The sequence below is a fragment of the Pezoporus flaviventris genome, unplaced genomic scaffold (genome assembly GCF_033815535.1).
Source record: "Pezoporus flaviventris isolate CSIRO_AGI_PZ_B2104156 unplaced genomic scaffold, CSIRO_AGI_Pfla_v1 ptg000046l, whole genome shotgun sequence".
Taxonomy (NCBI): Eukaryota; Metazoa; Chordata; class Aves; order Psittaciformes; family Psittacidae; genus Pezoporus; species Pezoporus flaviventris.
The window spans coordinates 1,378,560-1,402,980 of NW_026892594.1; the positions used below are offsets into that span (position 1 = coordinate 1,378,560).

The following is a 24,421-nucleotide window of genomic DNA, read 5'->3' on the forward strand; positions in this document are numbered from 1 at the left end:
ACAGCAGCTGGTGCCAGACCACACGGCAGGGACAGCCATAGGAAGACCAGGGAGAGCAAGGAGGCAATATTTAGGAGGTGGGAGTGGGAAGAAGGAGCAGCAGCAGCTGTGCGTCTGGCTATAAAAAGGTTGGGAGCTGCTGCAATGGGTTCTCTAGGGGGGTGGTCTCTGTCCTTCTTGTTGCTGCTGTTCTAAATATGTCTTGGGGCTGAGATCACGGCAGGTTTGTCCCTGTCACCACCACACTGCAGCAATTCCCCCTTTTGCTTTCCATTTGCCAAGAAAGACAGAAATCAGACCTCAAATTCTTTGAGTTGGGGTTTACCAAACCCTCATCATTTACGGAACAAATGCTTCGTGCTCCAAACTGCCCCAATTCCCTATTTTCTCATGGAGGAACGTGTGCCCTTTGGAAAGAGAAGATCTTGTCTGACTAGCAGGCTTGGTGCACACATTTTGGGAGGCTCTTGGTTTAGGCCAGGTATGAATAGCTTCTTGGGTGACACGGTCTAGAGTGAGGTGTCCCTGCCCGTGGCAGGGGGTTGGAACTAGATGATCTTAAGGTCCTTTCCAACCCAAACCATTCCATGATTCTATGGTTCTCTCTACTTAGAGGACAGCTTTATTCCTCCAGCAGACATTTGGAGGCCACAGCGCTGACAGCAGTGTTTGCATGATGCTCTACCTAACAGAAGAACCCAACGATGGCTGGATTGCCCCACTTCCAACACAGGCATAGCCATGTGCCCAGTTGGCTTGAACTCCCTAAACCCATGGCATAGCCACAAGGAGACACAGGGTAATGCTCCCATGTGCCCTCAGAGGCAGATGCTGGGCTGAACATGCCAATGGAGGAGAGCTCTTCCGTGGATACCATCCTCTTGCAGGTCAGCTCATGTCTTTGTCCCTCTAGGCTGCACATCCTCAGGGCTCAGCAGGTTGAGCACCCACCATGCTGCAGGCTCAGCAGGGAAATGAAACTTCCCAAAGAAATTCACCCTTTGGATGAGGGTGTCCTTACAAGCAGGTTGGTGCACACAGGTCCTTGGAGAGGGTTAATTTTGCCTCCTGGGAAGACCTTGCGGTCCCCTTAGAATGGGTTGAGGAGGACTTGGCGCAAGCGAGCTTTGAATACATCCCAAATTACCCCATTGTTACCTTCCTGCTCCAATGCGTGACCCCCTTCATGGTGAGCTGAAAGGTCTCCCCTTCTTGAGGGTTGAATTACTCTTTCCTCCTATGGCCTGTACTCCAAATGCAACCAACTCAACGGTCTACACTGGACTTGTTTCACTATACCAATGCCTATCTTGTACTGGGAAGCCTAAACTGGACCCAGTAAGCAGAGGGGTCCCACCAGTACTGAACAGGGGGAAATTCCTGCCCTTGACTGCCTGAGGCTTGTACCCATGCAGTTTGTAACACAGTTATCCCTCTAACCTGTTGCAACTGTGGCAGAACCAAAGAAGGTTTGGGAACGTTGCAGTGGGAAAATGAAGAGGGATGTATGGGAATTAGGAAACAGGTCACCACCAACTGCTCTTGTCTACTGGCTGCTTGTAACCGCACAGGTACTACTGAGACCTAGGGGTGGATGCAGAGCAGTCTTAAAGATGTACTTACCCATCTTCAGCCTGGAGAAGAGAAGGCTCCTGAAGGGGAGACCTTAGAGCAGCTCCAGTGCCTGAAGGGGCTGCAGGAAAGCTGGAGAGGGGCTTTGGACAAGGGCCTGTAGGGCCAGGCCAAGGGGAATGGCTTTAACCTGCCAGAGGGGAGACTGAGATGAGCTCTTAGGCAGAAGCTCTTCCCTGTGAGGGTGCTGAGGTGCTGGCACAGGGCGCCCAGAGGAGCTGTGGCTGCCCCATCCCAGGTTGGACACAGGGGCTTGGAGCAAGCTGCTCTAGTGGAAGGTGTCCCTGCCCATGGCAGGGGTTGGAACTGGATGAGCTTTAAGGTCCCTTCCAACCCAAACCATTCCATGATTCTGTGATTTGCACAATGGGGCCAAAACTGTCTCAGTTTTAGCTCTTGGCAGGGGAGCAGAATGACCCTGTAATGACCAACAGAAAGGGCAAATGAGGGTTTGAGCCTGCATCCCAGGGGTGCACAAGTCAGCAGATTCCCATTAAGGTCATTGAGCATCTGGAACACAGCCCAAATATTGCAGGTTTGTGTCTAAAAAGAGACAAAAGATGCAGCAGATCAGCGGAATAATAAGGGGAAGACTCCTTCTGCTGTATAAAATCCATATAAGGGGGACACAAACTTCCACAGAGTTTCCTTCTTTTTAGCCAAACCCCACATTTGTCATCTATTTCCCCCCACCACCACTTTTTTTTCCCCCTTTTCCCTCCCTTTTGAGGCTCTTTGGAGAAAGAAAAGAAATAATCTCCCATTGTACCCTCCCCAGGTGTGTTCCATCACAGCAATCCCACCAGCTGGACACGAAGAGATCCTTTTATCCCTTGCTGTTTCCCGGGATGCAAAGGAAAAGGAGCTCTGCTCCTTTAAGCTAGTAGAGAGCTTCTTTCTATTCAGGTGGAGTCCAGCCTTCCTGGGCTATAAAGTTGCAGGGAGAGGCAGGGCAGCAGCTGTTTGACTTAGATCTTAGCGAGCCTCCAGTCTCATCATGGTAAGAGCATGCCTTGTGTTTGTCTTGGTCTAAACTTAACATAGAGATTGTGTGTTTTCCACTGTAATGAGTTAAACCCCTTGATTTCCTTTCCTCCCCCTTCTCCTTTAGCTTGGGAATGTTAATTCCGAACAGCTTGGTTGAATTGCTGATTACCTGATGGGTTATTGAGTCAGTGTTTGCTCCTTATAAGGGAAAAGTGAAGGATTTGCTTGGAGAAGCACCATTTAAGTGGCCTCTTGCTGCTTTTTCACTGGGAGTTTGGAGCTCCTGAGGTGGGGGCTGGAAAGTTGGGAAGTTTTTGGCTCTTTAATGCAAGTTGGGGTTTACTTTTGCGGGGGGGGGGAACCAGTACCTTAACCCAGAACTGTGCGGTAAACTGGGGTTTAAGTTCTGATGCTCCTGGCCCTGTCTGTTTCCCGGCTTCCCAAAGTTTAACACTTCAGTTTTTGCTTTGCCACAGGGAACTGGTGCAACTTCCACAGACCTTTAGGTTTTTCCTTCCTTAGGAGTGAGCTGCCATGTTGCCTTTGTCTGCTGCAAACCCTTGGGATTAGCTGTGAAATGAATAAAGCCCCTTTTCCTTCTAGGTTTTTAGTTGAATCTTCGATCTAAAGAGTTTGCAGCAGTGAAACTGAGCTGGATTAACGCGGTTACCAAAACCCCTTCAACTCTGAGTAGCTCTGGCTGATTTAGCTGAAACCTGTTGTAAAGAGCAGCTTAACTTACGCCTTATTGCGAATGAAAAGAGTAACTTGTTGGAAAATCCAATGGTTTCCCTTTGCATGTTGTGAATGGAAGAAAACTTCAAAGTACTTCCCGGCGAGGCAGCGTTTGAACTTCTCCTTTTATCTGCTGACTCCTAGAGCCTGCCTTGGCTAGAAAACGGTTAAAGGTTTACATTGTGTTCCCAATGGGAAAATCAGCTGGACAAAACAATAGGCAGAGCCTGTAAAATGCAGTTTGTCCTGATGTAAATGTGGGAGAACTGGGATCTCAAAAGAAATCCTTCTGGCACATTAAGGGGGGGGAAACTTGCAGGAAAAGCTGCATTTTCCTCCTTCCAGCAGCCCCCTCTCTTTTCCATCTTAGTTTTCCTCCTCTTTTGTTCCCATTCCTGTGCTCTGGGCTGAAAATTCCAGTGCTCCCTGGAAGCAGGTGCTGGGATATGGAGCTGGGAGAGGACAGTGAGCGGAGCAGCTGTCCCAGCCCGTGCTGGAGAAGCACCCGCAGCGCTGACCCTTGCGAGCTGTGGCAAGGAGCTATTGCAACCATTTGCTGAGAGGGATGGGCAAATGGCAGCCAGCATTTCCCACATAGTGCAAATATCAACTGGGACAGGGAGGGCTTAAACACGGCCTCCACACCCAGCAGGATGGGCTCGCACTGGGATTAAGGTGTGGGTAAAGGGGGTTGGTGTCTCTCCGAGGTACCAGGGAGGCTCATCCAGTTGGTGTTTGGTTTTATGGTGGATGACCTGGGTATGCAGTGCCCACTGAGGGCTAGGAAATGTCTTGGCACATCCATGCTTGGAGATAAAGGAGTTCATAGACTAGTTTGTGTTGGAAGGGCCCTTCAAAGCCCATCTGGTCCAACCCCTGCGATGAGCAGGGACATCTTCAACTAGACCACATTGCTCAGAATCACATCCATACTGGCCTGGAATGTCCCTATGGGTGGTGCATCTTCCACCTCTCTGGTGGCAGCCTGGGCCAGGGCCTCACCACCCTCATTGTAAAGAGTTTCTTCCCCATGTCTGTCCTGAATCTCCCCTCTTCTAGTTTAAAACCAACACCCCTTGTCCTATTGCAACAGGCCCTGATAAAAGGTTGCATTGCATCCTTCTTCTGATGGCTCCTGCCACAAGTGGTTGGTGCCCAGGGCTGTCTAGCTTTACTTACAGGGCATAGACATTCCACGGACGGAATCCCTCTGGCAGGGTAGTTATGTGTAGGGCTGTGCACACACGATGTCCTCTCAGCCCTGAGACAACTGGGTTGTCAATGGCATTTGTTACGCCCTGCTCAACGTGGGCTACTTGGAACAGAGCGTATCTATGCAGACCCCAGCTCTGGGTAGGTGGGATGAAATGAGTTGAGACCTAAAGCAAGCTGCCCATCAACACTAGAAACAGTGGGACTGTCATCCCCAGGTGGAATCACCAGCTCCCTTTCATGGTGATCCCTTGGGAAGCAGCACTGCCCCATGCCATGCATGGCAGTAATTGGAACTCTGCTTGGGATGGGAGCCTCTGTCATCGCTGCAGCACTGCTTTGATCTCAGGGTGATGGAAGCAGCAGAGATGCCTATTACCCAGGGAGCACACAACCATCAGAGCGTCTCCAGGAGACGCCAGGACCTTCAGTACTGCCCTGGAGTGAGTTAGAGGCTCCTGGAGGATGACCTGGTTACATGAGGACTCCGAGCCTCCCCCCGGGTGTCATCCTGCCCTTGTTCTGGCTCCGGGCAAATGCTTGTTTCCTGCTGTGACTCCCAGCTTGGCTGGGGAATTCCCAAGCTTGGCTTCTCCTTGCTTAGCACACAGGTTGTTAGCTTGGATCCAGGAGCCTGGAGCTGTTGTCTGAGGTCCCATTGCTCTGGGACCTGGTGAATCGGCAGCTGCTCCACTCCATGGCAGCTGAGCACAGAGCCAGCGCTGCTCAGCTGCTTCCTGCCTCAGTGGGAAACCCATCACCTCCTTCCTTCCTCCTCCTCCTCCGGGCTGGAAGAGCCCTTCCTAGGAATGCTGTGTGTGCAGCTCGGCTGTATCCAGCTGCCCTGCAGATCACGGCTTGATCCTTCCTCCAACTCCCCGCGGTGGGAGGAAGCAGCCTGTTTCCCTCATCATCTCCAACAGAGAACCACGGGGGTTAGTGCTAAGTCACAGGATGTCTGAAAGCCACCTTAACACGTTGTTTCCCATTCCAGAGGGAATGCATTTCCATCCACATCGGGCAGGCTGGCGTGCAGATGGGCAATGCCTGCTGGGAGCTGTACTGCCTTGAGCATGGCATCCAGGCGGATGGGACCATTCCTGGCCCCAAGCAGGTGAAACCTGTGGAACCAAAGGCTGAACAAGTGGATTCTTCTTTCGAGACCTTCTTCTGTGAGACAGCCTCTGGCAAGCACGTGCCCCGGGCAGTGTTCATAGACTTGGAGCCCACCGTGATAGGTAAGAGTGGGGCAACGGCGTGTTGTGGTGCCTTTGACCCTTCTTACTTGGGGTTCGTGTTGCTCTTCGTGCCAGCTCTCACTCTGCTTTAGTAAAACCTCTCCAGCCATCAGAAGGAAATAGAGTTTGTGTTTCCAAATGGACCTGGGGGTGACAGACCTGTTGCTCTTACTACACTGACTTGCCTTTAGTTGATCCCTCCTTTAAAGAGAGCTGCTTTCTTGAGCAGGATCTTCAGAGGTGCAAAGTGGAATGAGTTTGTCAGCCTCGGTGGCTCTGGACCGAGTTACACCATCACATGTGGCACATCTGGTTTTGATGCTACCGGTGAAGCATCTTTGGGCAAATTGGTGCTATACATACCATAGAATCATAGAATCAACTGGGTTGGAAAAGACCTTTAAGATCATTGATTCCAACCTTTACCCCAGCATTAAACCATGTCATTGAGGGCCTCATCTACATGGGTTTTAAACACTTTCATGGATGGTGATTCCACCACTTCCCCTGGGAAGTCTGTTTCAATGCCTGAGCACCCTTTAGGTGAAGAAAAGGGTGATCATGGCTCTGTGGAAGCTGGGTCTCTTGCTACTGTAAGCTTTCTACTTCCCTTTCCACCCCCTTTAGTGATCCCTGGGTGTCTGACTCGGTCATGGCATTTTGATTTCAAGTATCTTCCAAAATCCAAATCCCCTTTTGCTCAAGGAACTGGTGGGAATTATTCCCAACCACCTGCATCCATCTACCTGCTCCTGCCCTCAGGGCTTCTCCTGAGTGTTTGCTCCTACCTTGCATCCAGGATGTGTGACTCATTATTTCATCTAATGAAAGGAATGCAGACATTTGGTTTGGTTCCACTTCATTTTTAGGCACCTTATTAAGGCATTGAGAACTTAGTGAGCCAGTAGAATATGAAACGTGTCCAACATTGAGACTGAGTGGGTTTAAATACCCCCTGGAGGTGCCTCCAACTGCATTGGCTGCGTGGAACCTAGAGGAACTGCTCCTAATGCCTGTCTTCATAGCATGCCTGAAGCTGGGTCAGATACACTGAGCAGGAATATCAACCCTGGAGGCATTCTGTCTCCTCTTCAGTAGGGTGTAGAGCAGTGGATGGAGGGGATACTTCCAGCCAACTAGATGATTTTAAGGTCCTTTCCAACCCAAACCATTCTATGTGGTAACTGTAATCCCACAGTAACGTTGGAAACATGGGCAATGTCCTACATCTTTAAGCTAAATTACATTAGGAACCCGAGGTAGCTGCTGGGTGAAGATGAAGGAGGTTTAGTAGGACCTTGGACGGGATTATCCTTGCTCCTTCCATTATTCCCAGTCTGAACTAACCATGCCATGACCTTCATCTCTCATGGGTTCCTGGTAGGTTTGCTGTGTGATTTACTGTCACAGAACCTGTAAATGTGTGCTGCTCTTCATGACTGCTCCTCCTTGTGTAGATGAGATCAGGACTGGGACCTACCATGCGCTCTTCCACCCAGAGCAGCTCATCAGTGGCAAAGAAGATGCTGCCAACAACTATGCCCGTGGTCACTACACCATTGGGAAGGAGATTATAGACACTGTACTCAGCAGAATTCGTAAGATGGTAAGAGAAAAGAGAGTCTTTCCATTAAAGTAACACACCATGGACATGTCCATGGACACCATGGACGACACAATTACACTCTGGGGATGTGGTAGAAGTCTTCAGAGGAAAAATAAACCCTTTATGTGAGCTCAAAAGGTGGCTTCTGCTGTGATTAGCTTTGGTGCTCAGTAAAGCAAGGGGCCATCTGAACCTGCTCAAAAGCAGCTGTCATTGCATACTATACGTGTATGAAGTTGCACAACACTAGGCCCAAGAGATAGGAGAGGAGGACTTTTGACCACAGGGCAAACACACCCTGGTTGTGCAATTGGAGATGTTCTAAATGGACGATTGGTAACAGGGCTGGGAAGATCAAACTCCATATTTGATAAGAGTGAAGCAGGATTGTAGCATACTTGGATGCCTGTCAGTGAGATGTCTTTGGGATGTCTCCTAAGGGTGTAGGACCCATATACTACCTCAAATCCCCTCTCAGGTGCTGAGCTCTGCATTGAGCTGATAAGGGAGCAATCTGCCAAGGGTTTCCATCTGACCAGACAGACCTACCTATGGTAGTACCATAGAAATGCAGCACTTGAGGAACACAGGTGTACTTCAGATGTTCAGCAGGGTGATTACTGTGTGAATTCGCTCCAGGGCTTGGCCTCACTCTGGTCACAAAGTGCTCTAAACAGAACTATCGCTGTATTTTTTGGGATGGTTATTCCAGTCCTTTATTGAGAGAGGTAACTATACATTGTTCTGCTGCAGGCTGACCAGTGTAGTGGCCTCCAAGGGTTCCTGGTGTTCCACAGCTTTGGAGGGGGCACAGGCTCCGGGTTCACCTCCCTACTCATGGAGCGGCTCTCCGTTGAGTACAGCAAGAAATCCAAGCTGGAGTTCTCTGTGTACCCAGCCCCACAGGTCTCCACGGCAGTGGTGGAGCCCTACAACTCCATCCTCACCACCCACACCACCCTGGAGCACTCGGACTGCTCCTTCATGGTGGACAATGAAGCCATCTACGATATCTGCAACCGCAACCTGGACATCGAGCGTCCCACCTACACCAACCTCAACAGGCTCATTGGGCAGATTGTCTCATCGGTCACCGCCTCCTTGAGGTTTAACGGCGCTCTCAACGTTGACCTGATTGAATTCCAGACCAACCTCGTGCCCTACCCACGGATACACTTCCCCCTCACCACCTATGCCCCCATCATCTCGGCAGAGAAAGCCTACCACGAGCAGCTCTCGGTGCCAGAGATCACCAACGCTTGCTTTGAGTTCTCCAACCAGATGGTGAAGTGTGACCCGCGCCGGGGCAAGTACATGGCGTGCTGCCTGCTGTACCGGGGCGACGTGGTGCCCAAGGACGTCAACGCGGCCATCGCGGCCATCAAAACGCGCCGCTCCATCCAGTTTGTGGACTGGTGCCCCACGGGCTTCAAGGTGGGCATCAACTACCAGCCTCCCACCGTGGTGCCCGGTGGGGACCTGGCCAAGGTGCAGCGCGCTGTGTGCATGCTGAGCAACACCACGGCCATCGCCGAGGCCTGGGCACGCCTGGACCACAAGTTTGACCTGATGTATGCCAAGAGAGCCTTTGTGCACTGGTACGTAGGGGAGGGCATGGAGGAGGGTGAGTTCTCGGAGGCCAGGGAGGACCTGGCTGCCCTGGAGAAGGATTATGAGGAAGTTGGAAGGGACTCGGCTGACGGAGAAGAGGATGAGGCTGATGAGGATGAGTATTAACAAACTGCAGCTTGGTCTTTAATGAAGGCAAACCTCAGATGAAACCAAACCCTCTGTCAGAAGCCTTAAACTAGTCCTGAGTGCCTGGAGGTGCCAAAGGATTGTCCTGAGCCTCAGCGCTATTGTTTGGGGTGTTAAACCTTTCCTGCTTGCATAGTCTACGTGCTCATAGTGCACGGCTGTAGCATGGGTGTCTCGTGCTTTATCACACTGCTGTTGATTGATGAGTGAAGCTGAATAAGTGCCTGACTTTGTGTTGGGGACACATAGGCAGAGGATCCTGGTCCCTAGGCCAGGGGGATGTTGCAAGCTGCCTGCTTTGGCTTGAAATGGCAAACTCTTGCTCTGGCTTTTAATGTAAAAGCACCTTTTAATTAGAAAAGCACCTGTAAACCTCTATGCAACTGCCTTTATTCAAATAAAAAAAAAGACTTTTTTGGGGGGGTTTTGCTTTTAGTTCTTTGGATTTAACCCAGGTCTTTGTATGGGGATGGCCCTACTGCATGGGTGTTGCTTTGGGGAGAAGAGCAAGTGATGATCAGGGTGTGATAAAGCCATCTGTGAGGATCATCAACCATAATGCCTGCTGTGATGGAAGTGTCCTGTATCCTGCAGGAACTTGATGTGGGAGCTGGATGCTGCTTTTCTCACCTTGTCTGGGAGCAGGCAGGGAATTCCCAGTTTGATTGTGCCTGGGTAAAGAGCAATGTCCTGGTGGGATTTTGCCTCCTCCCATCTATGGTAGAGCTTGGTTGTTCCCTGAGCACCTCCTGGGCATTGGGGCAGTGCTGGGGTCTTGCTCAGGGGTTGGTGTGAGCATGAAACCAGCACCATGTGCATGGGGTAGGAGTTTGCCCTGAGGAGCTGAGCCAGGCCCTGTGATGACTCAGGAGGAAAAGCAATGAATTGCCTACGATAAGATATGGAAAGGGAGTGTTTGTAAGCCTGTGGGATAGGATCATGGCTGCTCCATGCTGCATTGAGTCTCTACGTTGCATTACACTTTGTGCTTGTTGTGTACCATAGCCTCCATCCATGCTTTATTTCAATGCTGGGCTCAAAGTGGAGTCAGTCTGTAGTTACAGTTGCCTTCTCCACTGATGGAGGCATGATTCTGGGGGTGGTCCTAAAGTGATGCACTGGGAAGTACAAGCAGGGATGGGAGGTATTGCTGTGTCCTATACTTGGGAGATGGAAGGAGACCAGAGGATTGTGTCAGCCTGAAAAGCCTGGGTGTTGACACCATGAATGGGCAGTAGATGGACCTCAGGAAGATCCCTCTTGGGCTGAAGCCTCCTCTGTGCTCTGGCTGGTCCTTCTGGGGATGGTCACTAGCTCCTGCCTCATCTGATGGGTCCTCTCATTCGTCTTCAGCTCTGCTAGGGTGGTGCAACACATGGAGACATCCCAAAGCTGATGAGCCCAAAGACCTTGGGGCTGAGTAGGTTTCCTCTTATCCACCTTAGGTGGTCACTTTCCATCTCCTGGGTTTCCCGTTGGTTGTCTCCATACCACATCCCTAACACTGACAATAACCCTCACAGGGGGAACAGCAGCTGCTCCATTTGCCAGAAATAAGACTATTCAGGGCTCAAAGATGCTCTAAAAGAACAGAGGTGAGCTCTGGTTCTGTGCTCATAGGTAAACATGCTGAGATGTTTCCAGGCATGGTCTTGAGGGCTACCACCTTTCCCAATAGCTACTGGTTCAATCCCCCCAAAGAACGGAGGGCCAGCAGCCTGGTGGGGACGTGGGTTAAGCATCATTCCCACTTGGAGCCACAAGCCAACCAGTGTGGCTGAGCAAGAGCAGGAGCGCAGCCACGTGCTCCTGCAGCTTGGAAAGGCACCAGCACAGCACTGGGATGATGGAATTGTTGCTGGGATCAATCACTTTGGTGCATAGGTCAGCACAGACCTGCTCCTGCCCTCCCACGAATGGAGGGAAGGAAAGGATTTTGCTTGCAGGGGGAGCAATCCTATGGCTTCTGGAGCTTGATGGCCATAGGCAATGCTTTGGCCCCTCCATGAGCAGTGGAGCAGTGCTTTATTGCAGAGCTCCAGCTTTATTTTCCCTACCTGTGTGCTGGAGCACCAAAGCTGGTCATAAAGAAGTTCACTGAACAGCATCACGTGGAGCAGCAGGTCTGTGTTTCCACCACATTGCTCCAGCTAATTCACCACCATTCATTCACTGCTCCATTACTGCAATAAGGGTGGATCACAGGGGTCAGGGTGGATTTGCTCATCCTTATCCTGCAGGGAGGAGGCTCAAGGTGCCTGCAGAGTTCTGCCACTGACTTGTTATAAGGTCTTGGGCAAGTTCACGCTCCTTGGTTCTATCCAGCATCACCTGCTGCCTCTTGCTTGCATCCCATGGCCTGACACAAGCCAAGAGCCTTGCCTGGTCCTCCTGGGGCCAGTGGTGATAAGGATGCTTAGTGGAGGTTGTAGTTCAGCACAGGGCAATGTGGTCTTCACATGGCTGGGGGACAAACTGCTTCACTCCATCACTTCTGGGCTCCGTTTAGGGCCATTACACAGAGATGTGATAGAAAGGGTCCATCACAAGCAGGTGAGCCTGAAGCCCATGAGCATTCACAAGAGTGCCCTGATGGAGCTGCAAGGCTGCTGGGGAGCAGGCAGGAGACAAACATGTCCCGAGTGGTCCAGCAGCCAGACCTTCCCTGCACTCCCAGCATGGACAAGGGCTGCGCAGCAGCTCACACTATACAGCTCTGCACTCAAGCCATCAGGCACACCAGAAGGTTTAAAATGGGAAGAATGAATACCAACAGTACCTTTTCCAAGCAGGAAGTTGACCCCCAAAGAGCGCAGTGTTCAGTAGATCCATGGAGATTAAACCTTTCCAGTATCATAAGATGAGGTTCTAGATGTGACCTCAGGCTGCCAGTGATGGTACAACCATTTTGGCTGCTGTGCCTCCCTCCTGCAGCCCTATGGGCCATGCGGACAGCCCATGAACCCCAGACCAGGACCCCAATCCCAGGACATCTGTGGTGAGCAGAAGAATAGCTCCTCCCACCAAAACCATTGGGCAACCCTCACTCAGCTCCTGTCCACGCACCCACATGGGTAAGGCAGAGCTGGCACTGCAGGTGCCAGAGCTACTTCCTGCTTTGTCCCCCCTTTTTTTCCCCTCTGGAGGGAAGTTTGGACATCACTTTGGGATCTACACCAGCTCCCCACAGAGAGGCTTTCCCCGGCACGTAGAACTGCATCTGGTGGGGCCAGGAGCCTCAAAGCAGGCAGAGGAGAGCCCATTCATCCCATCACCAGCACCACCAGTCTAAGCAGCGCTGCTCCCCCAAGCAGAGGGCAGCTGGAGCTGACACAGCCCCAGTAGCTCCCACCTTGTTGGAGCTGGGACATTACCACCCCTGGGAGCCCAGCTGAGTAATAGCAAGTGCAGGCAGGCTTTGATAGAGCCCTGCGCTTGCTTCAGGGTGTTTAAGGTTCCTCCAGTGCAGCCCAGAGCCAAGAGCCCTTCAATTACAGCCTGGCTGCAGATCCAGATCCCCATCACACCCCAGCCAGCTCCTTTCCTTGGGTCACTGACTAGGAGGAGAGATCCCAGTGGGGAAATAACCTCTTGCAGTGCAGGGATCAAGTTAAATCCCCTTTTTCTGCTCATTAGCTGCTTGCAGGGATTTCAGCATCATGATGAAGAACAGCCAAGAGGGAAGAAGTCTGATTGGGAAGACAATCCCAGACTTCAGGACTTAGGGATCAGACATTGTTTGGGTGCATTTGAAAGGGTCCAACAGACAGAAGTATTTGAATTCCCATCTCAACTTCCAGGGCTGGCAGCGGGACATGGATTGCTTTAGCAGAGTCCTGCATGGTAGCAAGGGACCAGACAAACCTGATCTTGCTCCATTCTATGCCTTGGAGCAGAGAGCAGCACAGAAACCCAGAGCCAGGCATATTGAAGCACGCACGGAGGCCTTGGGAGCCGGCGCACAAGTGGGATCAACACCCCAGTGTTCATGTTAACACCCCAGGGCAGAGGGCATCCATCCTAATGTCACCAACCCAAGCATCTACAAGGAAGACAGCCCTTTAGGCAGGGTTGCACTGACCAAGGCAACATGGACACAACCCTGCAGCCACCACCAGCACCCCACTATGAAGTGGTTTGGCAGCACATCAAGACAGGAGATAGTTTTGCAGGTCACCATTTATTCAGTCAATTGTGCATACACAAGACTTGGATCAAGAGGTGCTTTTGGACAAGCTTTAAGTTCTAAAGCCACAATTCCTCAGACCCATCCCACAACTGCCTCTTCTGGCAGGAATTGCAAGATGAGGAGACCCGAAAGCTTCATCCAAGCCACCATGCAACAGTTAAAGTAATTCACCACAAAACTCCCTTTTGTCAGCCGAGTCCCTTCCAACTTCCTCATAATCCTTCTCCAGGGCAGCCAGGTCCTCCCTGGCCTCCGAGAACTCACCCTCCTCCATGCCCTCCCCTACGTACCAGTGCACAAAGGCTCTCTTGGCATACATCAGGTCAAACTTGTGGTCCAGGCGTGCCCAGGCCTCGGCGATGGCCGTGGTGTTGCTCAGCATGCACACAGCGCGCTGCACCTTGGCCAGGTCCCCACCGGGCACCACGGTGGGAGGCTGGTAGTTGATGCCCACCTTGAAGCCCGTGGGGCACCAGTCCACAAACTGGATGGAGCGGCGCGTTTTGATGGCCGCGATGGCCGCGTTGACGTCCTTGGGCACCACGTCGCCCCGGTACAGCAGGCAGCACGCCATGTACTTGCCCCGGCGCGGGTCACACTTCACCATCTGGTTGGAGAACTCAAAGCAAGCGTTGGTGATCTCTGGCACCGAGAGCTGCTCGTGGTAGGCTTTCTCTGCCGAGATGATGGGGGCATAGGTGGTGAGGGGGAAGTGTATCCGTGGGTAGGGCACGAGGTTGGTCTGGAATTCAATCAGGTCAACGTTGAGAGCGCCGTTAAACCTCAAGGAGGCGGTGACCGATGAGACAATCTGCCCAATGAGCCTGTTGAGGTTGGTGTAGGTGGGACGCTCGATGTCCAGGTTGCGGTTGCAGATATCGTAGATGGCTTCATTGTCCACCATGAAGGAGCAGTCCGAGTGCTCCAGGGTGGTGTGGGTGGTGAGGATGGAGTTGTAGGGCTCCACCACTGCCGTGGAGACCTGTGGGGCTGGGTACACAGAGAACTCCAGCTTGGATTTCTTGCTGTACTCAACGGAGAGCCGCTCCATGAGTAGGGAGGTGAACCCGGAGCCTGTGCCTCCTCCAAAGCTGTGGAACACCAGGAACCCTTGGAGGCCACTGCATTCCTCAACCTGCAGCAGCAGGGAAAGAACCGTAAGGACCAAGTTACAATAACCAAGTTATTGTGGCCTCACTGGACTAGAACCAAGGCAAAGCACCATGGTCCACCATCAAGTTTAAGGCCATATTTACTCCTGCTGTCATACACCTTCAATTGCTTACAGGTGATTTCTGCTGTACAGAGCAAATACAGCTTGTAAATAATCTCCTGCTTTAGCAGCAAGGCCTACCCTAAAAGTCACATATCAGGTTATATGTAGACTCATGATAGTAACAATCATGAAGACTATGAAGAGTCTGAAGGCCACTAAGAGGTTCCACCTAATCTAAAACCATCTTTGTGTTAGTACAGCACTTATGAGAGTCTACAAGGGGGAAACCTTGTGCTCCAAAAGCAACCACACAAGGGAGGAGAGGCCCAAGAGGAGACATTCAGCCAGAAGCTGAGCTGGGACAAGATTTTGGATCAGGATTGACACAGGAGTAGGGCAAAACAACTTAACCTGAACAGTTAAATCACTGCTTGTTCTCCTGCTTCAGCTGGGGGTATCTTTAACCCCTTGTTTTCTCCTCCAGTCCCAGTCAGCAAGATATACACCCATATGCTTTCCATCATGTTCTAGTCATAGTGGCATGGTCAAGCTGACCACGAACCAATTGCCCTTCTCCACCATCACATCTCTTGGTCAGCTCAACCACAACCAGAGTCCTAATGCAGAAGCCCCTCCACATGGTTCTTACCATACTCTGAGCCCTCTCAACAACTGACTCAATGGTATCCTTCCCAATGGTGTAATGACCCCGAGCATAGTTATTGGCAGTGTCTTCTTTGCCACTGATGAGAAGCTCTGGGTGGAAGAGTGTGCAGTAGGTCCCAGTCCTGACCTCATCTGGAGAAGGTTGAGACCTCATGAGTGTCACTGGCACAAGACCCCCCATCTACCAAGAGACTTGCACTGATTGAGATGCAGTTTCACATGGAAGCTGCCAGCCCCACCAGCAGTTTAGGTGGCCAACACTTGAGGTCAGAGAAGGTGCTGCCCTACACAGACCCCACCAAGAGGCCTTCCATGACTTACCAATGACAGTGGGCTCCCGGTCAACAAACAGTGCTCTGGGCACACACTTCCCTGATCTCACCGCACTGAAGAAGGTCCCAAAGGAAGAATTTGCTCTCCCTGAGGATGTGTTGGAGGAGATGATGCCATCCGGCCCGATCCCATGCTCTAGGCAATACAGTTCCCAGCAGTAATTGCCCATCTGGATGCCTGCTTGTCCAATATGGACAGAAACAGATGGGAGAGAAGAGGGGGCTAGGAATGCACACTAAGGAATCAGGCTCACACTGACGTTTTTGGGTGTCTTTATAGAGCATATGGCCCTTACAACCTGCTTTTTACCTGTGGCCTAGGCTGAAGATCCAGCCCAGCAAGCCTCAGATGATCTTGGCAGAAGCCTAGCCCTACCAAGCACAAAAACAGGGCAACAACTGAAGAGAGGGTCCTACCCAAGGGTTAGGGTCTAACGTGCCAGCCCTCAGCCACCACAAATAGTCCCAGGACAGCATCAATGCACCAGGGACAGAGCAGGGATGCTGAGCCAGTCTTCACAAGGAGACCTTCATCTCGTGCTCCAGGTCTGCCTCAGCCCCACAGCAGCATTAGATGGGCCCAGGATTAAGTCTTGTATTACATGCCACCAGCAAGACCTTCAAAGCATCTTCACGCAGGGGGACAGGCAAACCCGAAGGCAATCAGGAAAATCCTCCCCAGGCCAGGAGGAAAGAAACACTGTCCTTGCAAAGCCAGCCCAGCTCTGGACACCCCCAAGTACAAGCTCTGTACCCTTAGGAGCCCCTTCTCCAGGGTTCACAATGCTCCTCCATAGCCAATTTCACCCCAAGGAAACCAATAGAAGAGCCAGCCACGGCCATCAGTGAGCCATACTCACCATGGCTCTGAACCACTCAGGCTCCTCACACAATCACCTCATTGAGAGCTTGCCCTACATGCCTCCCTCTTACACCTTTCATCAGGTAGGGCTGGGCTCTCTGCTAAAGGGCTCCCTCCTTCTGCCCCCTCCTTGTGTTGGCATCTGCTGGCAAAGGGCTCGGGTGTTTCCAATGGAGAACAATGAATGGGGGCTCGTCAAAGGGCTTTGAAGGACTTGCACCTGCAGATCCATGGGGTTTGGAGTTTATCTGGCCTTTAAATACACATTTAGCCTTGCTCTCCCCGTGACAAGGGGAGCAAAGTCAAGTGCAAGGTTCTGCCCCTGAGCTGGGGCCCTCTCAAGCGTAAATAGAGGCTGGGGGAGACTGGATGGAGCAGCCCTGAGGAGAAGGACTTGGGGTGTTGGGTGATGAGAAGCTCCACATGACCGGGCCGTGTGCACCAGAGCAAACTCATTATTGAACTCAAAAAGAGTTTGGGTTTCATCCCTGCTCATCATGCTCCCAAACCCAGCTGGGTGCTGATGGAGATTTCACTGTTCCTATTTCCATCCAGCTTCCTCCAACCTCTCTGCCTGTGTCTCAGCCCCTCCAATCAACCCCTGCTCTTGCTTGGCAGAGCTTGGGAAGGAGGATTAATAATGGAAAGGTTTGTCCAAGCCAGTGCTTGTGTGAGACTCCCCATGGGGATACAGCTGGGGAAGGAGCAGCTCTGCTTTCTCCATCACTCACTATCAGCTGGTATCTGCTGTCCCCATCTCAGCTTTCACGTACAAGCACAGCCTGGTGCCAGCAAACACCTTGGCCCATCTCCTCCCATGGCAGGGGCTTCGAGCCAGATCACATGAAAGCCCTTTCCTACCCAAACCATGTTAATGGCCTTCATCAAAGGGGAGCAGAAGAAAGATTCAGTCATGGGGTGTATTGATCCAGGCACTAGCATGGGGCTGAGCTGTTCCCCTTGTCTAACGTGGTGCTGGGACAGAACCCAAGCAGGGCTGGTGCACATGCCCCCAGCAGCTGATGGTGGGGTAAAGCCTCTTCCAAGCCTGGGCCAAGGATTTACTGGAGCTCAATGGGGAGAACAGGGGAAATCTGTTCCATTTTCTGCTCAAAGCAATGGCTTTGGCTCTGAGCAGTTCTAATGTGCTACGACTCCTCTAGAGAGCCCTGTGCATCAGAAAGGCTGAGCCTGGACAATGTGAGGACACCTATGGCCAAACCCACACAGTGATGAGAATGCCTGCCCAGGTCTGACTTGTTCTGTTCTGCTTTGCCTGACCAGATGGGAGCAGGAGTGTGTGCCTCAGTTTCCCTGGGTGTAAGATGGGGACAATGCCTATGCCCTGCTGAATGAAACCTCAATATACCAATGGGGGGTGGACGTATAGGGTGTTGGGCTTTAAAATGGTGTAAAGGATCAAGGCTACAGGAGATTGCCATGAGGAAAGGTACACCCTTGGAGCTGAGGCAGGAGAAGGCCATTGCACAGAGATGCTGTGGGCATGTTGGTGAGTTGTCTGCTGGAGATGTGTGGTGTGCTCATAAGACATGTAGACAAGGCCCTCAGTGCCATGGGTTAGCGGTGGCCTTGGCAGCGCTGGGCAATGGTTGGACTGGATGAGCTTAAAGGGCTTTTCCAACCCAGTTGATTCTATGCTGGGAAGATGCTGAAGGACCCTTTTTGGGTTTGGTTTTTGGGCTTCAGGTGAATTTGGGTCCCGAGTCCCCCTCCTGTGGGTCAGTTAGGAGCCTTGGCCACTTAAGCGTGGGCTTGCTGGGGCTGAATTTGTGTGTTGTCTCCTTTGGGTGCCCAATGAGACAGAGAGAAAATGCTTCCAACTACACCTCTGCAGCCGTGTGGGTCCATCTGCCAAACCTTGGAGACCTGATCCTTCTTAATGTCCCACCTGGAATGCTACCTATGGCCAGGACCTGGATAGGGCTGTTGGGAGCTGCTCTTGGTAAGCATCTAATGGGGAAAGAGGGACAGCAGGGATGGAGACCAGAGATGAAGTTCCATCTTGGAGCTGTGCTGAGGTGTTCAGAGGAAGGGATAAATAGTCCAAGGTGAAGGGGTGGGAGCTCGGTGAGCTGGGGCTCAGTGGAGGGTGAATGGGGATGGTCTGTGTATGGGGAGGTGAAACTGTACCAGCTAAAGAGCTGATGCAGAGGTTTCCCAGGAGATGGAGAGCAGTAGAAAGGTGGGCAGGGGTGGATTGGACAACATGGACAGACCCCATAGGTGTGTCTGGAGTAGCCAGGGAAGCACCTGCAGCTCTTGGGGTCCAAACTCACCTGGGCATCCTGGTTTAGTTGAAGATGTCCCGGCTTATTGCAGGGGGTTGGACTGAAAGAGCTTTGAAGGTTCCTTCCAACCCATTCCATGACTCTATCCCTCCTGAGGTCCCCTGGCCAGTTCTGTTTTCCCTTCCCAATGCATTGAGGATTGTGTATAGGGACAGCTTGTGTATGGGGATGGAGTAGGGATTGGACTGTGGTGGGGACAGTGCCATGAGGCTGAGCTGGAGGGAGGTTTTGGATACCCAAAGGGCCCAGACAGACCCAACAGAGCACCCAGTGGAGACGATGGGACAACAAAGCATGGGAAACTCAAGAGATCATAGCTTTAATAGGGACCTTCCCGAGGTGACCCGTCCCCTTGCCCTGGAGCAGACATGAGCCTCTTCCCCGTGCATGGAAATGTCCAGGAGGAGCGACGGAGGAGAGCAGGGAGGAGAGAAGGACGAAGAAGAGATATGAAAGTGAGCTCGATGGGTCAAAACTATACAACACTGCTATCGTACACGGCCATCAGTCCCCTCTGGCCCACGGAGGGTCACTTCCTCCTCCCGATCTGCGCCATGAGGTGGGCATTGGCAGCCGCCTTCGCCCGCAAGTTCTTGGCTTTGGCGATGTTGAAGAGGATGTTCATGATGTTGGTGGGGACATCGAGGGAGAGGGTGACCTTGGTGCGGCGGTCGCTCTTGGCTCGGTTTTGGTACGACTTCCCCTTCACCTGCGCTTGGGACACGTATTTGTAATGGCCTTCCCCTGGGAACGTCCTTTTCCCTATCTCTTCCTCTGCCATGTTATCCCCTTCCTGCTCCTCAGAGCCCTCTTCCAGCGACGGGGACTCGAAGCCGCGCTTGTCCAAGACGGTGTTTTCCTCCGGGAGGCTCTTCTGGCCTTCGGCGAGGGCCGTGTTGAGGCAGCTGAGGATGGAGGTGGGGTTGTAGAGACGGAGAGCCCGGCTGCTCTCGGTGGCGCAGAGCAGGGCGAGAAGGAGGAGCAGCCTGGAGTGGGACATTACGGTGGCCTGTCCAATGGAGAGAGCAAGGGGAGGGCAGAGATGGGCATGAGCGTCCCGCGGGGCCCGCAGCAGAGCATCGTCATCCCCATGCCCTTCCATGGAAGCTGGCTCAACCTCCTAGGTCCTGTAAGTGTGGATTCATCTCCCACAGCCCCACTAAGTTGCATCTAATCATTAGGATGAGTGGGAATGAGCTGTCTTGGGGTCTCCTTCTCCCTTCCAGTGTCTGAAGGGGGCTACAAGGATGCTGGAGAGGGGCTTTTCATTAGGTACTGTAGCAACAGGACAAGGGGTGATGGGTTCAAACTGAAACAGGGGAAGTTCAGGTTGGATAGAAGGAAGAAATCCTTTACTATGAAGGTGGTGAGACCCTGGCACAGGTTGATCTGGGTTTGCTTTCCTCTGTTAACTTACTGCTTTATCTAAATGATGCAAGAAGCTGTGGCTGCCCCATCCCTGGCAGTGTTCAAGGCCAGGTTGGACACAGGGGCTTGGAGCATGCTGCTCTAGTGGAAGGTGTCCCTGCCCGTGGCAGGGGTTGGAACTGGAGGAGCTTTAAGGTCCCTTCCAACACAAACCATTCCATGATTCTATAAGGTCATGGAGAGGGACAGCCCCTCAGCCCTTGGTTTTGGAGTGCTGGGTGGGAGTTGGGATGTCCAAGATGCTTTGAAAGCTGCAGCCTCCACGGAGGGGAGGATTTGGTCACCCCTTTGTCAAACACAAGTGCCTGCTGCAGGAGCGCTGGTTTACCAGGGTCCCTCCTTACCCAGGACAATCTCATGTCAGTCCCCATGCACCCATCTCCACCTTGCTGATGCCTCCCCACAGTAACTGTGAGGACCATCAGCAGAAGTGGGGTTTCCTTTCAGCTTCTCTCCCAGCCTGAAGCCACCAGAGATGTTTCTGTGCTCCTTCAAGCCAGTAACTGCCCATCTACCTGCTCATGCAACTGGGTCCAAAACGGGCATGGAGAATGGGGTACAGCCATCCTCAGTGCTGGGGATGTGATCTACCGCCCATCCAGTGTGATGGCCCCGTGCCCCTTCTCCAACCCTTGCCTTGGGTGCTCCAGGGATGCCCATTCCCTGTCCTCCATCCCTAGGAGTCCCCTTTACCCCGGGTTCAGGACAGGCTGTCCTGTTCGATGGCACATCCAGGGTGAAGTCCCCTCATGGGCAGCCCTGACTGGGGAGCTGAGGGGACCACAAAAATTGCAGCACAGCAGCATCCTCCCTGCTTGAAATGCGGTCATTTTGGGGTCTTGAGGGGAGGGATGAAAACCTTGGAATAACCCTCCAGCTCTGCAAAACCTCCCGTCATTGAGGCCAGGCTATCTGGGATGTGACCCACCGCTGTGTATGCCCTTCTGGCCACCAAAAAGGCTGCATGGGGTCTCCTGCTGGGTGCCTTTGCCCATGTTGAGGACTGACCTGTGCCCCCTGGGCCAGCCCTAAGGGCACACAGACCCTGCATGAGCCTGGAGGTGCGTTGGCATTCCCAATCTTCGGGCCCCATCTTGTGGCAAGCACATCTCATGGCAAGCCCTGGTCTGGGGACCGTCCCCAGGGGTTTGGGGACCCGACATTTGATGTGGGGTAGTGAGATGCTGATGTTATTTCCTATGAGGATTCATTCATGCTGATGTGATTCCCATGAGGAATACGGAGGAGACAAAGAGGAATGTCCTGGGAGTCCCTGTGGATGTCGGTGTCTTGGGGCTTGGGATGGGGTTTGTGCCTTGCTGCAGGAGGGGCGGCTGCTGGGGGAGATGTCCTCAGACTGATCCAAATCAAACCAATTCAACCCTTTTGTCCCCAGTGGCTCTCACCCTGGAGCTGCTCTTCTGCCACTGAGCCACAGACCCTCAAACGGCTGTCACCTGAACTCTGTCCTGTGGATGGGGAGACGAGGACGGGTTTATCCCATTAATCCTGTCCAGAGAAGGGCAGCGGAGCTGGTGCAGGGCCTGGAGCACAAGTGGGATGGGGAAGGGCTGAGGGACCTGGGGGGTTCAGTGTGGAGAAGAGAAGGCTCAGGGGGGACCTGATGGCTCCCTACAACTGCCTGAGAGGAGGATGGAGCCAGGAGGGGCTGGGCTCTGCTCCCAAGGAACAAGGGATGGGACAAGAGGAAACGGCCTCAAGCTGCCCCAGGGCAGGTTTAGATGGAGCTGAGGAACAATTCCTTCCCCAGAGGGTGCTCAGGCATTGGAACAGGCTGCCCAGGGCAGGGCTGCAGTCACCGTCCCTGCAAGTGTTCGCACGCCGTGGAGACGAGGCCTCAGTGCCATGGGTTTGTGGTGGCCTTGGCAGGGCTGGGGTAAGGTTGGACTGGATGAGCTTAAAGGGCTTTTCCGACCTGGTTGGTTCCATGATCCTATGATTTCCACTTGCCCCTGCGCAGAGCCCCACAGAGCTCCCCCAGGCACCAACCATCCCCATAACCCTGCCCTGCACTGAGGATATGCAGCAGCCGCAGCACAACCCAGGCAACACCAGCAAATCCCTGTAGGATAAGGGAAGAAAACCCTTCCAGACACCCAACCCTCACGGGTTTGGAGACCCCAAACTCTCCTTCCTTCAGCCCCGAATCAGACATTTAAATCCTGGCACTTAGTTTTGGGTTGCAAGAGCTCAACAGGATCTTTCTCCCTCTCCAAAGCCTCCCCCTTTGCTGTGCTTCAGCCCCAGATGAAGCATTTCCCATAGGAATTTCTTTGCATCCCCTGCTAGCAGGAGGTGGGATGTGGGTTTACAAATAGCTTATTTTTGCTCCCCTATCTGCAGCCCCTGTTCTCCTCCATGAGCCCAAGCTGCCAGATGGAGAATGAGAATGGTACCCAAAGCTGCTGGGAGACAATTGCTCTGCTTGGAGCTGCTGCTGCCCTCTCTAAAGCCACAGAGCAGCATCTCCAATAGCTGCTTCCCAACAGCTAATCCACAGCTGTCTGAAACCAGTGGCATTTAGGAAAACCCACTGGGGACCTCAGGGAAGGCAGAGCAAGGGGGAGACACATTCCCACCCTGTGTCTGTTTTCCTGGTCTTTGGCTGTGGTGTATATCCCGGTGGAAAGAGCAAAAATCAAAGGAAAGCAGCGCCCGGATCTGCTGGATGGGCAGGAAAAGCTGATTTTGCAGGGTTTGTCTCTATTTACACGGTGGGTTTGTGCCTGGGCACACCAGGAAGTTTGTATGGAGCAAGGAAAGAAGCTGGAATTGGGGTTTTCTCCCCCCCCCCCCCAAAAAAAGAAAAAGCAGGAAAAGAAGAAAACCCACATGTGGTGGATCTGAGGAAGTCGGAGTTAAATCTGCTGCTGCTCCGGGTGACCTGCGGGTGCTGCTCCTGCTGATGGGAATTGCTGGGATGCCCATGAGGGATTTATAGGTGTTTATTGAGATGGTGCCGACAGGCACAGCAGGACCTGCTCAGCTGAGGAGCTGCCTCTTGGATTTAAAAGAGAAAATCACTTCGGGAAGGCAGCTCTGGCAAAGTGGGATCAAAGCTGCTCATCGGCACCGGAGGCACTGGATAAAACGGATTCTTTCCCCATCAAAAAGTAAGTCTGGGATAAAATAATGCTGTGGGTAAGACCTCTAGACCCTTTAAACTCCCTTCATGTGATGCTACCTCCACTTTCCTAATGAATCCCTCCCGAGGATGCTGATTCCCAGGGGCTGTGCCCTCCTCTCCTCCCCATCTCTGTAATCGCAGCAGTGATTTATTGCCCACTTTTCCATTTCCCAAGATTTCCCAACTATCCCCAGCATCCAAGAACTGATGTAACAATAAAAAAGAGATTCCTTTGGTTAGCAGGGAGGATGTGGGGAGCCTCGACACAATATCCCAAACTGCTTTTCCCTATCCTGCCTTTTTGTCGTGGAGAAAAGCGGGACGTGCTCTCCCAAGGAAAACACTAAAACACTTCAACTTTGTGCAAATAAAGCTGCTTTATGGTTAATAAATGAAACCCAGGCACTCACCTGGTAGTCCTCAGTGGTCGGGATGGGAAGGGATTGCTGTGGGCTCACTCCAAGGAGAGAAGCATCAGGCGCGTTGCCCTGAACTTCTGCGCCCCTTGCTTTGCTTTTCTTGTTCTTAAAGAGGGCTCAGCTGGTTTTATTCTCTCTATGGAAACGCTTTCCCCCTCCCTCGTGTATATATAAAAGTGAGTGATCACGGGGTCGGAGTCGTAACTCCAGACGTGGAGCCTTCGTTTGGGCATGATTTCATTAAGCTGAAATCAGAGGGAGCTGGCAACGTCACGGGGCTGCGGCGCCGCTCCCCATTCACAGGAGCCAAAAAGGAGGGGGGACAAGGGCAAAACCAGACGTCTGAACCTGACAACCTGGTGGGAGTCATCCCAAAACGGGGCTGTCGCCAACGCTGGGACATTGCAGGGGCACACAAACACGTTTCCCCCCCATTCCTCCAGGTAGCAAGGCACTTGGTGCAAGGATGCTTTAAATGCAAAGGGTTTTATGCCCCCTAAGGATGCCTGTTGGGGTTTTCAGCTCTGATTAAGTCTTATCCTAATTAATGTGTTTCTATATGAAGAGTGGAGCCGGTGGAGGACCTCAGCAGGGTTTTACCCCAGGCCAGATGATGTTAAGATCCTTTCCAACCCTAACTATTCTATGGTGTTATAACCCCTACCCGCAGCAGGGACAGACTTG

General features: G+C 52.5%; 3 protein-coding genes across 3 annotated transcripts; 1 reads left to right on the forward strand and 2 right to left on the reverse strand.

Moving 5' to 3' along the window:
- Positions 1-2,475: 2,475 nt before the first annotated feature.
- Positions 2,476-9,587, forward strand: LOC133276784 (tubulin alpha-3 chain). The gene is made up of 4 exons (XM_061467943.1): positions 2,476-2,632; positions 5,561-5,804; positions 7,262-7,410; positions 8,164-9,587. Exons 1-4 carry the CDS (start codon positions 2,630-2,632, stop codon positions 9,145-9,147), a joined length of 1,380 nt encoding a protein of 459 aa, XP_061323927.1. The 5' UTR covers positions 2,476-2,629; the 3' UTR covers positions 9,148-9,587.
- Positions 9,588-13,514: 3,927 nt separating this feature from the next.
- Positions 13,515-15,769, reverse strand: LOC133276738 (tubulin alpha-3 chain-like). The gene is made up of 3 exons (XM_061467875.1): positions 15,561-15,769; positions 15,223-15,371; positions 13,515-14,492 (listed from the first exon to the last, which is right to left on the reverse strand). The coding sequence occupies exons 1-3, from the start codon at positions 15,739-15,741 to the stop codon at positions 13,515-13,517; spliced, it is 1,308 nt and encodes a 435-aa protein (XP_061323859.1). The 5' UTR covers positions 15,742-15,769.
- Positions 15,770-19,082: 3,313 nt separating this feature from the next.
- UCN3 (urocortin 3) lies at positions 19,083-24,041 on the reverse strand. The gene is made up of 2 exons (XM_061467886.1): positions 23,729-24,041; positions 19,083-19,751 (listed from the first exon to the last, which is right to left on the reverse strand). The coding sequence occupies exon 2, from the start codon at positions 19,740-19,742 to the stop codon at positions 19,272-19,274; it is 471 nt and encodes a 156-aa protein (XP_061323870.1). The 5' UTR covers positions 19,743-19,751; positions 23,729-24,041; the 3' UTR covers positions 19,083-19,271.
- Positions 24,042-24,421: the final 380 nt, after the last annotated feature.